Source organism: Pangasianodon hypophthalmus, chromosome 1, assembly GCF_027358585.1.
Source record: "Pangasianodon hypophthalmus isolate fPanHyp1 chromosome 1, fPanHyp1.pri, whole genome shotgun sequence".
Classification (NCBI taxonomy): domain Eukaryota; kingdom Metazoa; phylum Chordata; class Actinopteri; order Siluriformes; family Pangasiidae; genus Pangasianodon; species Pangasianodon hypophthalmus.
Window position 1 is genome coordinate 20,276,708 of NC_069710.1, and position 14,319 is coordinate 20,291,026.

The 14,319-nt window shown below is 37.8% G+C and overlaps 1 protein-coding gene across 6 annotated transcripts; it reads right to left on the reverse strand.

The window, feature by feature from the left end:
* Nucleotides 1-3,794: 3,794 nt before the first annotated feature.
* zgc:194210 (uncharacterized protein LOC794982 homolog) lies at nucleotides 3,795-8,549 on the reverse strand. Of its 6 annotated transcripts, none has more exons than XM_034307035.2 (12): nucleotides 8,451-8,549; nucleotides 8,188-8,261; nucleotides 7,968-8,000; nucleotides 7,816-7,854; nucleotides 6,914-6,958; nucleotides 6,720-6,755; nucleotides 6,589-6,633; nucleotides 6,448-6,498; nucleotides 6,106-6,150; nucleotides 5,965-5,994; nucleotides 5,756-5,836; nucleotides 3,796-5,515 (listed from the first exon to the last, which is right to left on the reverse strand). In XM_034307035.2, exons 1-12 carry the CDS (start codon nucleotides 8,489-8,491, stop codon nucleotides 5,001-5,003), a joined length of 1,035 nt encoding a protein of 344 aa, XP_034162926.1. In that variant the 5' UTR covers nucleotides 8,492-8,549; the 3' UTR covers nucleotides 3,796-5,000. The 6 variants fall into 6 exon arrangements, with proteins under 6 accessions (XP_034162942.1, XP_034162926.1, XP_034162932.1 ...); XM_034307024.2 differs by having other exon boundaries at nucleotides 3,798-5,515; nucleotides 7,816-7,857; XM_034307041.2 differs by lacking the exon at nucleotides 7,816-7,854.
* Nucleotides 8,550-14,319: the final 5,770 nt, after the last annotated feature.

Below are 14,319 nucleotides of genomic sequence, written 5' to 3' on the forward strand. Positions count from 1 at the left end.
ATTAATGTGCTCATTCTAATACATTATCATTTCTATAGCAAAACTTTCATAGAGACTTGTAAGGTGGACACTCCAAAATAAACAAATTTTAAAAATGCATGTGATGCATGATGTGGTGGGAGTCTCCAGTGTTAGTGCTTTGTAACAGTCAAAAGTAAAGGTGTTCCTTTACATTTTCTAAGGAAAGGGTTTGCAGTTTCTCAGTAATGTTAACAGGAAGTGACATTTTTTGTCTTATTAATTTCAAGAGAGAGAGAAAAAAGAGAAGCTGGTGAAGGAATGACTGTTTATAACTGTTATAACGTAAGTGAGAACGGGAACTAACTTGATTCATTCCGCAAGACTAAATATAACTATAAATACTTAAAACAATGACATATTCTTTAATAAATAATACATTGTTAGCATTGGCAAATTGCTGTGGTATAAGAGGAATAAAACACTCCAGGACATGGTATTAGTGGAAAATAATCAACACGTTCATTGCATGACAGGCATGTTTTATTTCTTACATAAGCTTTGGAAACTCTTGAGGTTCATAGCAATCAGTAACAAGGCAAACTGTAAACCTGTGGGCCCATAAAATCACACAGTTCTAAGCAGTGACTTATAGTTATTAGGAAATATTTCATCCTTAGCCATGAGTGACAAAATGTAGCTGCCATTGCATCATGGCATAGAAAACACTGGCACGAAGTATCGTGTTGGAATGAGCAACAAAATCATCAGGCTATGTTTGAAAAATATCAGCTGTGCTTAGTAGAGAGGAAAAGAGTGAGAAAAAGTAGAACAGAGAGATTCTGGCTTCAGGTCTCAACACATTAGGGCTGTCTGCTCGCTGTCAAGACGACTATGCAGTGACTAATCTCACATCACTCCATTACTGGGCCTCATTTAAACACAGGCACTTTCTTAGTGCCAACATTAGTTGGCCACTAGTCAAACTCACAAAATTGGCCTGTGATCCATTATTTAGAAATTAATCATGCACACATCCACGCACTCACCAGCTCCTGTTTTTAGGAGTGAAATTGACGTATGTGATGGCACATTGACGCAGGCCTCCATCAATGAGCACACACATGCACAAACAACTTTTTCCCCTGAATGAAGTTCTTATAAGGAGAGGGTGGAGGCCTGTTCATGGTGAGGAAGCTGGTCTTCAACAGAAGCCAAAGCCACTTCGCCCCTCCTTCTCTCCGTTTGATTTAACCCCACACATGGAAAAGCTATTGGGGAGTGAAACCCTCTTCAACAATGACTGGACATAGACACAGAGTGGTCACAAGTGTACGTTCCCAGTACACAGAGCTGGAAAAAGCTCTTTAATATCAGACACAGACAGATATGCAGGCTGGATTGGAGCACTGATTGGTTGGTTTTCTGCATCAATGCGGCTTCCACATTCTGAACTCAGCCAAGTTGACTGAATGAAGCTAAGGCAAAACAAAAACCTAAATACTGAAAATCAGAGCGGTCCCTTTAGTGGATACATCAACAACATGTAGAAGCGGGACTGAAGTAAAGTAAGGTGCACTCATGGTGAAAACTTTAACAAGGCTTCATTGGAATCACACAGTTCAATTCATTTTTAAAACTCTCTGTGGATGTGCTTTTTGATGTTGATTTTATTTAACAGTGATCACATCCCTTATCATTTCAGTGATCTTGGGTTAGGTCAGCTAAACCATACAGGGCATTAGGGAGTGTAGCACAGAAAAAAAAAAAAACTTAATACTTCTTGATACCTGATACTTCAAGAATCAATATGTGATACTTGATACTTCTACTTTTAGATTCGTCCCGGGGTTGGGGGGTGGGGGGAAGGTTGGGGGGCTCTATGTCAAGCAAGCTGTATGAAAATACTTGTATGAGAGAAAGTGGGAGAGAATAAAAAGTGCTTTGCCTAGTATGTTGAAGAAGTGGGAGTTTCTTGAGATCTGAGATATGGATTTGCTCCAGATATCCCGAAGCTATGAGGAAAAATGAAGTGTGTCTGATGCTGGTCATGTTGCAGTAAAGAATAAAAGCAATATTTTTATCCACATAGTTAAGCAACTTACTCTGAAGCTCCAATTTTAAATCAATTCACATAAGAATATTTCTCAAGGATAAATTCTGCCTGTAGAACATGTTATAAATATGTGCTTTTCTAATTGTATATTACACTGATAGATGTATCTTCACAATATCATAATTGAACAGTTTACTAAATTCAACAATGTAGAAAGTTTATAGAATCACTGCAATCATTGTCCACACATTTCTCTAGCACTTATATCAGTGTGAGTAGTGAGAAGATACTGTCTGGTGTGCGACATTTCCAAAAACAACCACACAAGTTGATTAGAGGTTTCAAATGATTACAAGTTATCAATTCCTATTTCCAGCACCTCCTACCCATCTCCTATGTTTGCGTCTTTCGTCTTCATTACCGGGGGTTTTCTGGAAATACTTTGGTTCTCGTGTTATTAATTTTATGTAAAAAGGTATCAGTCCAGAATTTCAGAATAATGTTTTGAAAGTGTAAACCCTTCAGTATATTCCTGGTTATTTGTCTGCCTACAGCAAAAAGAACCTAATTGTGCAGACAGCATTTGCAGCACTCTAGCATCTTGAAGTGAAATAGTCTCAGACTAGAGATAGTGAATACAAAAAGAAATTTATAACAAATTTGAGAAATCTCCCAACTGAATGGATTCTGTATAATTTTTAGAAAAAATGGTTTTGTCAAAAAAAGAGAAGGGGGTGTTTTTGTGTGTAATTAAGAGTTCTTAGTGAAAGGGGTTCTACTGGGGACCATCTCTAATAGGGAAACACTGATGTAGAGTTTTACATAGATCCTTTGAATGAAATATAACTTTTTTCAGAGTGTAGCTATAATCTGAATAATATAAAAATGCATATATGTTTTAAAAAATGATCACTGTGTGCTCCCACAGTATTCACCTGACTGAAACCTGATAATAGTTTCAAAAATATACAAGATTTGTATGAGGTCATTGCTTTTGTCATGAAATGTGAAATGATTCTTCAGGTGCTGACAGAGTTAGAGTTTTTAACAATGATCACAACATAATTTAGTCTCAAATGAGGATCGGAACCTCAAACATCAAGGGAAAGATTTTACAATAGTGCATGTCTGGTGGCCTGGGAAAACGCTTCACATGGTGAAATGTCTACATTTTCTACTATTTCAAATTCAGGTGTCTTATTTGCACATTCTGTATGCATCTCTGTCACAGATATTCCACAAACAGGCAACATGTCAGTGATTGTCTAAAAGTAACTGCTTTATTTATTGAATTAATTAGCAACTGGATTAATATGTAACTTTAATTTACATTAGAAACTGATTTGTGGTCCTCAATTACTGTTCTCATGTGTATATTATCTCAATCATCTCTATATTATATTATCTCTATATTATTTCAGTTGCAATGATGTTAACCTGATAATATTATCTCTACATTTATGATCTATTAATGGAAAAACTATCACCCTCCCTTATCTCATCTCCTGACATACATGTCAGTCATGGCCTTTAACGAACATGAGCCTCATTGCTGCTCTTAACTCAACTGAGCACTATTTGCTATTGCATCAGTGCTGAAGTAAACACTGATTAATTCAGTGAATTTTGCTCTGTTGGCTAAATTTAGCATTAGCATTCAAACATTATAACGTTGTCTGCTGCCATCTATATAGTGTTCACAATGGTGCATATGCATTGTGGATGATTTGACAGCTGGTATATAGACTTTCTACAAATGGAATCTATTAGGCTTATGTCCATTTGACTATGGCACCTAACCAACAACTTGATCGAAGCATGCCATTTACTACATGAGGAAAGCTCTAAATTGCTAGCAAATTAGCAATTAAAACATCTTTAGGAAGACTGACCATAAAATAAGACCATAAATAAAAGAATTTAATGTTTATGTCAAAATATGTTACAGACATTAACAAAAAAACTGACCAGAATTTAGCCACAGCAACATCTGATGCAGCTTCACACTATTATACAAAGATCACTTTTTATTTCTTTCCAGATTGACAAAAACTAGGCATCTTTACATTTTAAAATTAGATGAATCTTTAATCAGATATTTGGGGTACTTGTGATACCATCAAAGGCTTATAGGCTTGATAACGGTTGCACTGCTCATGTTTCTGATGTATTTTAAGCATGTCTTTGACTTGTAAGATCAAACTCTTCCCCCACAGGCTGCCTCTTAAATATAGAAACCATCAAGACTACAGCAACAACCAACTAATCCTAAAGACCACCTGACTTCTGAATTGGTCCATTATCATAAAAGAACAGGCTTGCAAGGAAACGAGTTTGTACTTATTTATTTATTGGTGTAGTTTTCATAGTGAGTTACATGTTTTATTTTTTTCCGCCAGTGTGTTATTTTGATTATGTCATATAGTCCAGCCCCTTTATATGAGTTTCCTCTTTTACCATGTAGCATCACCGTGTTAAGAATGATAGCCATGCAGCACAGCTGCAAGCAGAGAGCACATTTCACAATCTCTACAAGTGAGAATCTGTTGTAAATCTTCTCTAACACGCTGACATCTCTGTCATGATTACGAGATGGCGAAAGACTCTCTGAGGTCCATTAGAGCAGATGAAGCCTGCAGCAGACGAGACGAGCTACGTAATTTATGGCCCCAAGCAGACATGGACGAGCCAGCTGTACCTGGAAGGCCTGCGTGATGCCGCTTTGCTGTTGGATGACCCAAAGACAAAATCTGATGATCAAAAAGTGGCAGCCACCATGAGGGTTTTCTGACTAACAGCTTAGCGGGGGGTCTGGCACAGACACACTCCTCATTATATCTGCAGAGAGAGTTGTCAGGGATAGATGAAAGGATAAGACAACACAATCATAGGAACAAAAGTTCGGACATTTTTTAACAGTTACAATTCACATTTTGGAACATAACGAAAAATAAAAATGGTTATACAATGAAAGTCCTCACAGGGTTTAAGCAGGAATTCTCTCACTGCTGTTATCTCTGTCTAGAAGCTCACTATTCACCCTTTCTGCACTATCTGTGTCCAGCTGCTCTCTCTCAGTTCTTGGTGTCCTCAGTCTCTTTCTAGCAGCACACAGTTTCCTTAGCTGGCGCTCATAATTTGTGATTCCCTCTTCACTCTGTGGATCTACACCTGCACCTACACTAGTGTTTTCCCCATCTGGATATCTCATCATCCAGCTGGACACCTCCAAACACTCCTGACTCTGATCAATAATATTCTGGCTATCACTCAGCGGGACAGAGTCACTGTTTTCTCTCATCATCTCGGTCTTGTCTTTTCTGTTTCTCTCTTTAGCCTGGGGTTGGCCAGGTAAGTAACTGTCCATTTTAGTGGCCTCAGTCTCAGTGATTTGAGTCACTCTGTGTTCCTCCCTTCCTCTCTCAGTGTCCATCCTCTTCTTCCTTTCTTGGTCTGTCATAAAATCCCAAGGTCCATACATCTCCTGGCTGCTCCTGTTCTCTGTGATTGGACCATACAACAAAAATAGATTCATATATACATGTAATGATGCAATATATTAGGAACCAGATAAATTGGTGATTAAATCAATTTAATGGCACTTTTCATTTGTCTAGCAGACCACACAATTCGTAGTCTTTGTATTACACTGAAATCAATAGAGCCATAATACAAGAGCCAGTTACATTATACTAAGGCTGGATGAGAGCCCTGAAAACTGGCACATCATTCAGAATATACCTTCTGTTGGGTTGCTGGGTTGTTTCTTATTCTCTGTGTTAACATATTTGTCCATGTCTGTCCTTTCTGCACTTTTACTGTCTGCAGCAAGAGGGAGCCACAAAGGTATTTTAATGTGTCAAAATATGTCATATTTATTTGTTAATTTCAGATCATTAATAAATATCTGTGTGGAGTCAGTGTACTATATTGTTGACAACATGCCTTACCATCAGAATCATTGTCTAATCCTAAGGTTTCTGTGACATAAAGCAAATAACCAAGACAGTTTTATGCTAATCACTCTTCAAATTTGGAGCTAGACACAAAAGATTTTTCACTGAGATTTAATATGAAAATATATGGCATACCAGGTAGTTTGTTTCTTTTCTTTGAACTTTGGTGATCATAATTGTCTGAAACAAATGTGCATGTAATATGTAACATAGCTCAATTCTTTAATAATTGTCTTTTAATATAAAAGTGTGTGGTTTTAGGCCATATTATGGTTAATGGTGTCTTAGAGGACAATATACAGTATCAATTGATCAGCTCAGATCAAGATGTCCAAATTCATAATTTAATGAATACTAAAAGTACATGTGTCTATTTCATGAATGTAACAAAAGCACATGCATCTATCTATTATTAATGCAGGTATTTGATATTGCGTTCATCTACACAGTCACTAATACTATAGAAATTTAATTTACCTGTTCGATCAGCAGATTTGCTGTTCTCTTTAGATTTTTCATCAGCAGTGTCTGAGAGGATAGTGACAGGGGAAGGAGGGTGTATTTAATATCATCTTTATATAATACCTTAATTACTATGAATTATCTTCTATAACTGACCTGGATATTCCACTGAATCAGTCTCTGGAGTCACACTGAATAATTCTAATGAGAAAATTCAATGATTGCTATATTTCTAGGAATTCAGCTAAAAAACAATATTTAGTCTGGACTCAATGATACAAACTCACCAGCAGGGTTATCCATTGGAGTGGAAGTTGAGCACACTGTAGAAAATGAGAGCATTAAAAAGCTGAACACATTGCACAGAGCTCATTTAAACATCAAAACTAATCAAATTTAACATCTCTGTTAAATTTGAGTTTGGCCTGTATATTTTATTCCTCTGCATGGCTTCAAACCATTTCACTGCCTTGACACTCACCTGCTATTGGGTCTGGAGCACCAACAGCATTTGATGGATCTGAGACTAAACAACAAAAGCAGAACAACTCAGTGTCAAACATTACGAAATGTGTGATCTGTAAACATTTCAGACATACACCATATGTCAAGGAGCATCAGAACAAATGATTGTCTAAACCAGAGGTGTCAAATATACAGCTTGTGGGTCTGGGACTGGCCCAGTAAAGGTTGTAATCTGGCTGACCAAATGAATTTAGAACCTGTGTTCTGACTAAAAATCATTTTCTGGATTATAATTGAATTGGAAGTCTCTGTTACTCCTCCAGGGGGCAAAATAGAGCAATAAACTCAGGGCCATAATCTCAACTACTGGAAAAATGTGTCATTTTCCAGAAGAAATTAAGGGTTCCACAGCAGTGGGGGTGAATACGTCTGCAATCACAACTTTAAAATTTTTTATTTGTAAACAATTTTGCTAACTGTATTCACTTCCCAGTATCATTGGTTATTTTGTGTAGATTCCTGACGTATAGTCCAGTTCCAAGTTGTTGCACTACAAAATGTGGTTTAATATAACCACATATGATATATAATCTTCTTGGTTTTTCTTTTTTCTTTTTAGAAATGAATTGCACTATGTTAATTTCTATTGTAGGTGATATGCTGCACGTTCAATCTGTTTCTATATTCAAAAAGTGCTTGTCAGATAAATGTGGATAAATGACATCATTTAAGAGGAGTTGTCAAAGTGATACCGAGTCCAATAAACTGAATTTTTTGGTCCGGCCTAAGTGTAATGTGGCCTGTTACTTACAATGAGTTTGTCACCCCTGGTCGAAACAGTCTAACAGGAAAATTGTATACTATGTATTATATATAAACTATACTCTCAGTTTTGAATTCTGCATTAGATTTACATACCAGTTACGACTGCTGGCTCAGGGCTGTCCCTATTAAAGGCTTCTGGAAAGAGATGAGAGTATTTTAACATATCTATCTATCTATCTATCTATGAAATGTAATTTGTGCATGTCTGTGTGCAAAAACAAGCAAAAAAAAAAAAAGAGACCTACCATTTAAAAAGTTTAGAAAGTCTTCATTCTGGCCTGGACAAATAAAAATATATTGGCAGGCGTACATTATTTACCAACAACAACGGCAGCCAAAAAAAGGAAGAAACAGGATCTAGGTATTGTAAGTATATTGATTGATAAATGCATGCTGTATTGCAGGAAGTGTATGGAATCAAACACAAGTGAAGTATTTCAGACTGAGGACGATAATAATGATTACCTCTCATAGCTGCTGAATACACAACTGTTATAAACACCAGCATCGACAGAACAAGCCTGACGCAAGAGCCAGAGCTAAAGCAGAGAAAGAGAAAATGAGAAAAAGAGAAATTATGACATTTATAGCATTAATCTTAACTGATTCCACTTAAGTTTAATGCTATAAACACTGTGTGTGTGTGTGTGTGTGTGTGTGTGTGTGTGTGTGTGTGTGTGTGAAAAATATATAAAGCAGAAGAAAGAAAATGTGGTCTTATTACTCACAGTCTCATCGTGAAGAGTAGGGTCCACAAAGAGGTCATCATCAGAACTCATCCTTCACGTGTGCTTTTATACCTGCACAGATCACTGAGCGCTAAACCGCAGTGAATGGGACAGTGTGGCCACAGGTGACCTGCTCTGCAGTGGGGCATTCATTGGCAATTTACTATTTTTGTTTAGGACAAGAGAAGGAGTTTGATCAAGGAGCTAGTGTTAGCTACACAAGGGAAAAAAATTGTATCTACACTAGTAAAGTTTGGTAGTGTGTGGTAATTGAAAAATCTTGTACTGATTATTATACCATTTGAATAACAGCTATTTTTTTATTATTATTATTATGGGCAACTATTAAGTAGTAACTATTTATTACTTGTTTAACACAAATTTAGTTTTCAATAAACATATTATTACTAGCATTATATATACACAATTTTTTTGCACCCAATTACATTGCTTGAGATTCTCCATCCTCCACAAAAAATGTTTATGACACCGTGTACCCAGACAGGAAACCAACCCATACAGTTGGAATTATTAAATCTAACTTTAATTTTACTGTTTTTACCACCTGGTGTAATAAAATACCACAGGAAAGGCTGGGATCATTTGATCTCTGGCCAGATTCGACCACCAGAACAGGAGACCCCCAGAGACAAAAGCCTGCATTCAGAATAGTTTAAATGGTATTGTATTAGCTGTGGGGACTGATGCATGGGAACACTCGCCCTGTAGCCCTTCCTGCCTGGGTGGAAAATTTTATGCCTTTTTGTTGCAAGACTTAGAAACAAAGAGAGCACACAAATAGGCACCAAGTAAGTGTGAAGATTAGTGCATTTGTTAGTATTTTATTACTGCCTATTGAATATGCATCTAAAAATTTCACAAGTATATAAAACAATGGTGTAACAAAAAAATGATTAATGGTCTTATAACACACGTTCTTATTAATAAACTATTATCAATGATAGAGTTACACAGAGAGATGGCATAACTTCTAATGTACCATTTAAATGTTTGAATGGTTTCTTCATTATGTGATTGGTAATGCTATTTAAAAAAATTATTCTACACTTTCAGTACACTAACCAGCCATTAGTCATTAGTTACAATTACTTAATGACTGACTAAAGTTGCATGCAAAAGTTTGCTCACCTTTAGAACTAAATGAAAATTACAGAGATAATTTTGTTAACCAACAAGATAAGATATTTAGTGTGTTAGGTTCCACCATTGCTTCATTATCAAAAGTAACAAACTAGTCAAATAGTCTTTGTTAAGATGATAATTAAAAAAAAATCTGGATTTGTATGCCCACCCCTTTTCCTTTGTAAATGCCTCCAACCTCTTTTGCATCTTCCAAGCAGGGCATATTCTGTTGTATATTTCAAGATATTATACATTGTTTTCTTCAGAGCAGGTTTAGAGACTGAAATAATCATGGAAAAACACTGACCTCTTGCTTTTATTTCTTTTCAAACCATTACACTGTGGAGTATAATTTATATTTTGCACTATTGTCTTGATGCAGGATATGCTGAATTTTACTTTAACTTCTTTTAAATTCTCTTTTTTCAAAAAGGCACATTTCTTTTTTCACCCAGGATGAAAAACCTCTGCTCTGGCGCCTTGTGAGAACTACGCCCTAAAATCTTCCCACTTAAATCTTCCCATTTAAATGGTAATACAAAGCCTTGACATCCTTAAAAAAATATTCAAATTGTAAATTTTAGAATATAGTCATCTTCATAAAAATAATTTCCTAGTCAGGCAACACTAACCAAATAGTCTGTCCAGGTGGTGAAGAGCAACAATGTTTCCAACCTAGGTCTTAAATAAATAAATAAATAAATAAGCAAGCATGTTTAAGCAAAAGGCATACACATGCAGTTAATCAGATTTCAAGAACAGGAAAGTTAAACTCTTATCGTATGAGAAGCAATACCCTTGACTGAGAAGGCTAAGCTGAGAAGTAGGCTATCCCCTTAAACTCACAGACCCACTAATGTAGAATCAGCCCTACTTTTTGAGGGTTTTTTTTTACACAAAGTGCCTCATGGACACATCACTCAGCCGAATGCTCCACAAGGGAGAGCTATTACTCAAATGTGTGCACTCTGGTTACATGTGTATATGACATAGAAAGCCTGATACATATCATATAAATGCAGACTACATTCATTTATCCTTTATGACAGCAATTGCCTTTTACTGCACTGTTCACTTCAGCTGCCTAGATTTACCCTTAGGTGCTTGTTCAGTCCCTTGTTCATTTCAGGATTGGACTACTTGAACTCATTTTTGGTGTATCTTCCACTGTGTACCATCACACCATTGCAAATGATCCAGAATGCAGCTGCACAGCTTGTCTTCAATCTCCCCAAATGATTATTATTGCTATACGTATAACTTTGATTTCTGAGTCAATCTGATTGATGGATCTTATCAATTTGTTTCCTAATTACTACAACAAATCATTTGTGATAAAGCTTTTGAACCTGTTGATTATGTTTCTGTATGTTTTGAACAGCTCTGGTGTCAAGGTTTCTCAGCCCGCATCACTGCTACCACTGTGAATAAACAGAAACAGTCAGCAGCTCTCTTTATTTTAGCTATTTCACTGGAAATACATAGTTGCTGTTACATATACAGTGAACAAGGATTGGCTTCAGTTATCCTATCCAGAAAAATTCTATTCAACCAACCTAATATTCACACACCCATGAATATAGTGGCATGTGCCTATTTAGCCATTAGGTGGCAGCCGAGGAGAATGAAGACAGCTTATTTGTGTGTTTTCCCTTACAATGCAAAATTTTGACTTGGATAGTGTTAGCTATAAGGAGGCATTTCAATAATCTCCTCTTCACAGCTTACACTATTGTGTTACGCTTACTGCAGCTATAATGAATGTCGGTGGCCAAACAAACTCACAAGTAATAATTCTTATAATAAACAGGATATTTGTGTTCTCCATCCAGTATGAAATTTGCATGTTGTCAATTAAAACAATTCCCAGGAACAAGAGTCAAACAGATTTTTCTTACAGTTTGCAGTGATCCCAAATCTCCCATCTGCTGTAACATAATGAGGTTAGAGCTAATGAGCAGGAACCTCACTGATTAGATAAAGTAAATATGTAGCTGGTATCTGCAAAACCAGAGACAACAGGCATGACGGCTCACCTGATCAACATAAATTGAGCCATGATACCAGCAATGTGCCCTGTTTCATCACATATGTCTAAATCAAGCTCTGCTTGCTAAATTGCTTGCTAATTCTCTTATAACAGCTAGTACATGACAGGTAAACTCGAAACCTTTTAAGAACAGAAGTACAAGACAAATTATGACCATAGTATTATGGTCATGATTTGGTTCTATCTCCTATTCATTCATTCTAGATAGAGCCTTATAATACTAAGGTCCTGAAATGACAAATATTTTTCTTCGGTTATATTCATTTTTACCCTCTTCATAGTCAAGACTCAAGACCAAAATTTAAATGTTCTTGCTTTTAAAATTTCTTGTGACCCCTGAAGTTCTATTTCCACCAGAGGTGGCGAGAATCATGGCTATATACCATCCCTTTAGATGTCTGAGCACCCCCATTCATCCTGTGAGTTGTGAACCCCATGGTTCAGGACAAAGGGGTCTATTCAATGTACTTTCTTGTTCTGAAGCAGAATGCCAGTTTCCATCAGGTTCAAGATTTGAGAGGGCTGAACTGGTCCTTGAGAAGCCCTTCCCTTCCATATGTTAAAGTTGCTACAAGACTGGTTTACATCGATTGGATCTGCGTGATTCCTATTTCCTTGTTCCCATCACTCCAGAACACACATGCTTTTGAAGTTTGTCTTCCAAATACAGACATTTCTATTGAAAGGTCTACCCTTTGGCCTATCCCTAGCATTATGGTTGTTTTCGAGATGTGTGCAGACAGATACTGCTGTTTTTGACTAACAAATACATTAATGCTCTCACCAATCAGATTCAGTCAGGCCGCTGTTTGCGGTACCAGCTCCTGCTACATATACAAGGATTGCTTATGGCAGCCACAGCTGTAGGGTCTGTTTTTCAGAAATGGGTTATCAGCCTACAACAAGCAGAGCCATGACCACATCTCAGAGAGAAGGCACAGGCTCAAGGCCATCCTAAGAAAAGGGGTCCGCACTGGAAGCAGTGTCCCATCTGAGAGACCATGGACGCTTCACTCACTGGCTGGGAGCAGTGTGGCCCCTCAGTGTGAAAACAGAAAACATTGACCAACTAGAATTGAGGGCAGTCAATATGGCCCTAAAATTATTTTTACCAGATCTGAGATGTCATCATGTGCTAATCTGATTAGGTAACATTGTGACAGATAGATGAATAATCACGGCGGAATCAGGTCATGTGGCTATTTTTGCAGGTGGGCCCACCCATGGTAAGATGCACGACACACCTATCAGCACTGTACAAAGGTACGCCCAGGGGAGTGGCATCTTCACCCAGAAATGGTGTCCCAGATCTGCAACAAGTTTGGCAAGGTACAGTACATGTGGACCTTTTCACCAATGAAAAGTCAACTCATTACAGATTGTGGTTAGTGAAGCTGGACAGCCTACTTGGACTGGTTGCATTGGCCCCAACTGACTCCGCCATATTCCACATTTCTGCCCACATTACACAACATTCAGCTACTAGGCCTACTCTCACTTGCGGTCAGAATGCCCTGGCAGTTTCCTCCCCTGAGCAAGTCTGTTATCACAAAAGGGCAGAAAGATTTTGCATCCACAGCCAAGTCACCCATACCATAGTATAGTCACCCATACCATAGTACACGGGCCTTTTAAGCCCTTTCTCACTAAAGGTACATGTCAGTAGGGGCTCATAAACTTAGGGTTAGGGTTAGGGTTACTACCTTTCTGAAAGGGATGGGACAACTCTGTCTGTGTGGATTTCACAAGAGCCCAGCATGGGATCTCCCCCTTTGCTAAGACACATCCTTACAAGTTTTTGCAAGATAATGAACTGAAATTGTTTCCAAAAAAATGCCTTTTTGCTACTGATCAGATTGATCATGTAGCCAAATCTGTAGAGTGCCCAGTTCATGCCCTGTGGTACTACTAGACCCAGTGGCAGCCATAGACCAACTGGCTGTCATGAAGGAAAGACACAAGGGCCTCCCTTGCCTAAACTGTGCTGGCATTCAGACTCAGCTCTGGCAAGTAGGTTCCAGGGAAAACTGGTTATATGACAGCAGTATTTGCAAATAATGTGCAATATATCACTATGTTGAATGGTCTTGGTATGTGAGCACACAGACATAAGATGGAATCCAGGTGACTGGACAATGATGTACCTATCATTATAGCACTACTACTTTGAAAATTCATGGTGCATCATTGTAAAATAGCGCACAACCCACAGTATGTTCAGTAACTTTTCCTTATTTAAAGCTTAAATTAATGCTAATATATTTAATTGCTATTGGATTACAAAAAAAAAGACCCAAAAAAAAAGACTTTAGGAGACATTACAGGGAGCAAACCGCCATCACCATCGACAGGACGCCAGTTGAGCGGGTCAACAGCTATCACTGAGGACCTCACATGGTCCAGTCACATCAAGGCAGTGGTTAAGAAAGCTCACCAGCGCCTCTTCTTCCTCATACTGCTGAGGAAGTTCAGTATGAACCCCAACATTCTCAAATCATTCTACACCTGCACTGTGGAGAGCATCTTGACTGGCTGCATCACCGCCTGGCATGAGAACAGCAATGCCCTCAACCACAAAACACCGCAGAGAGTGGTGCAGACAGCCTAGGGGAGGTTCCGAGGGGAGTTTCTTTCCCTCCAGGACATCTACACCAGGTGGTGTGTGAGGAAAGTATG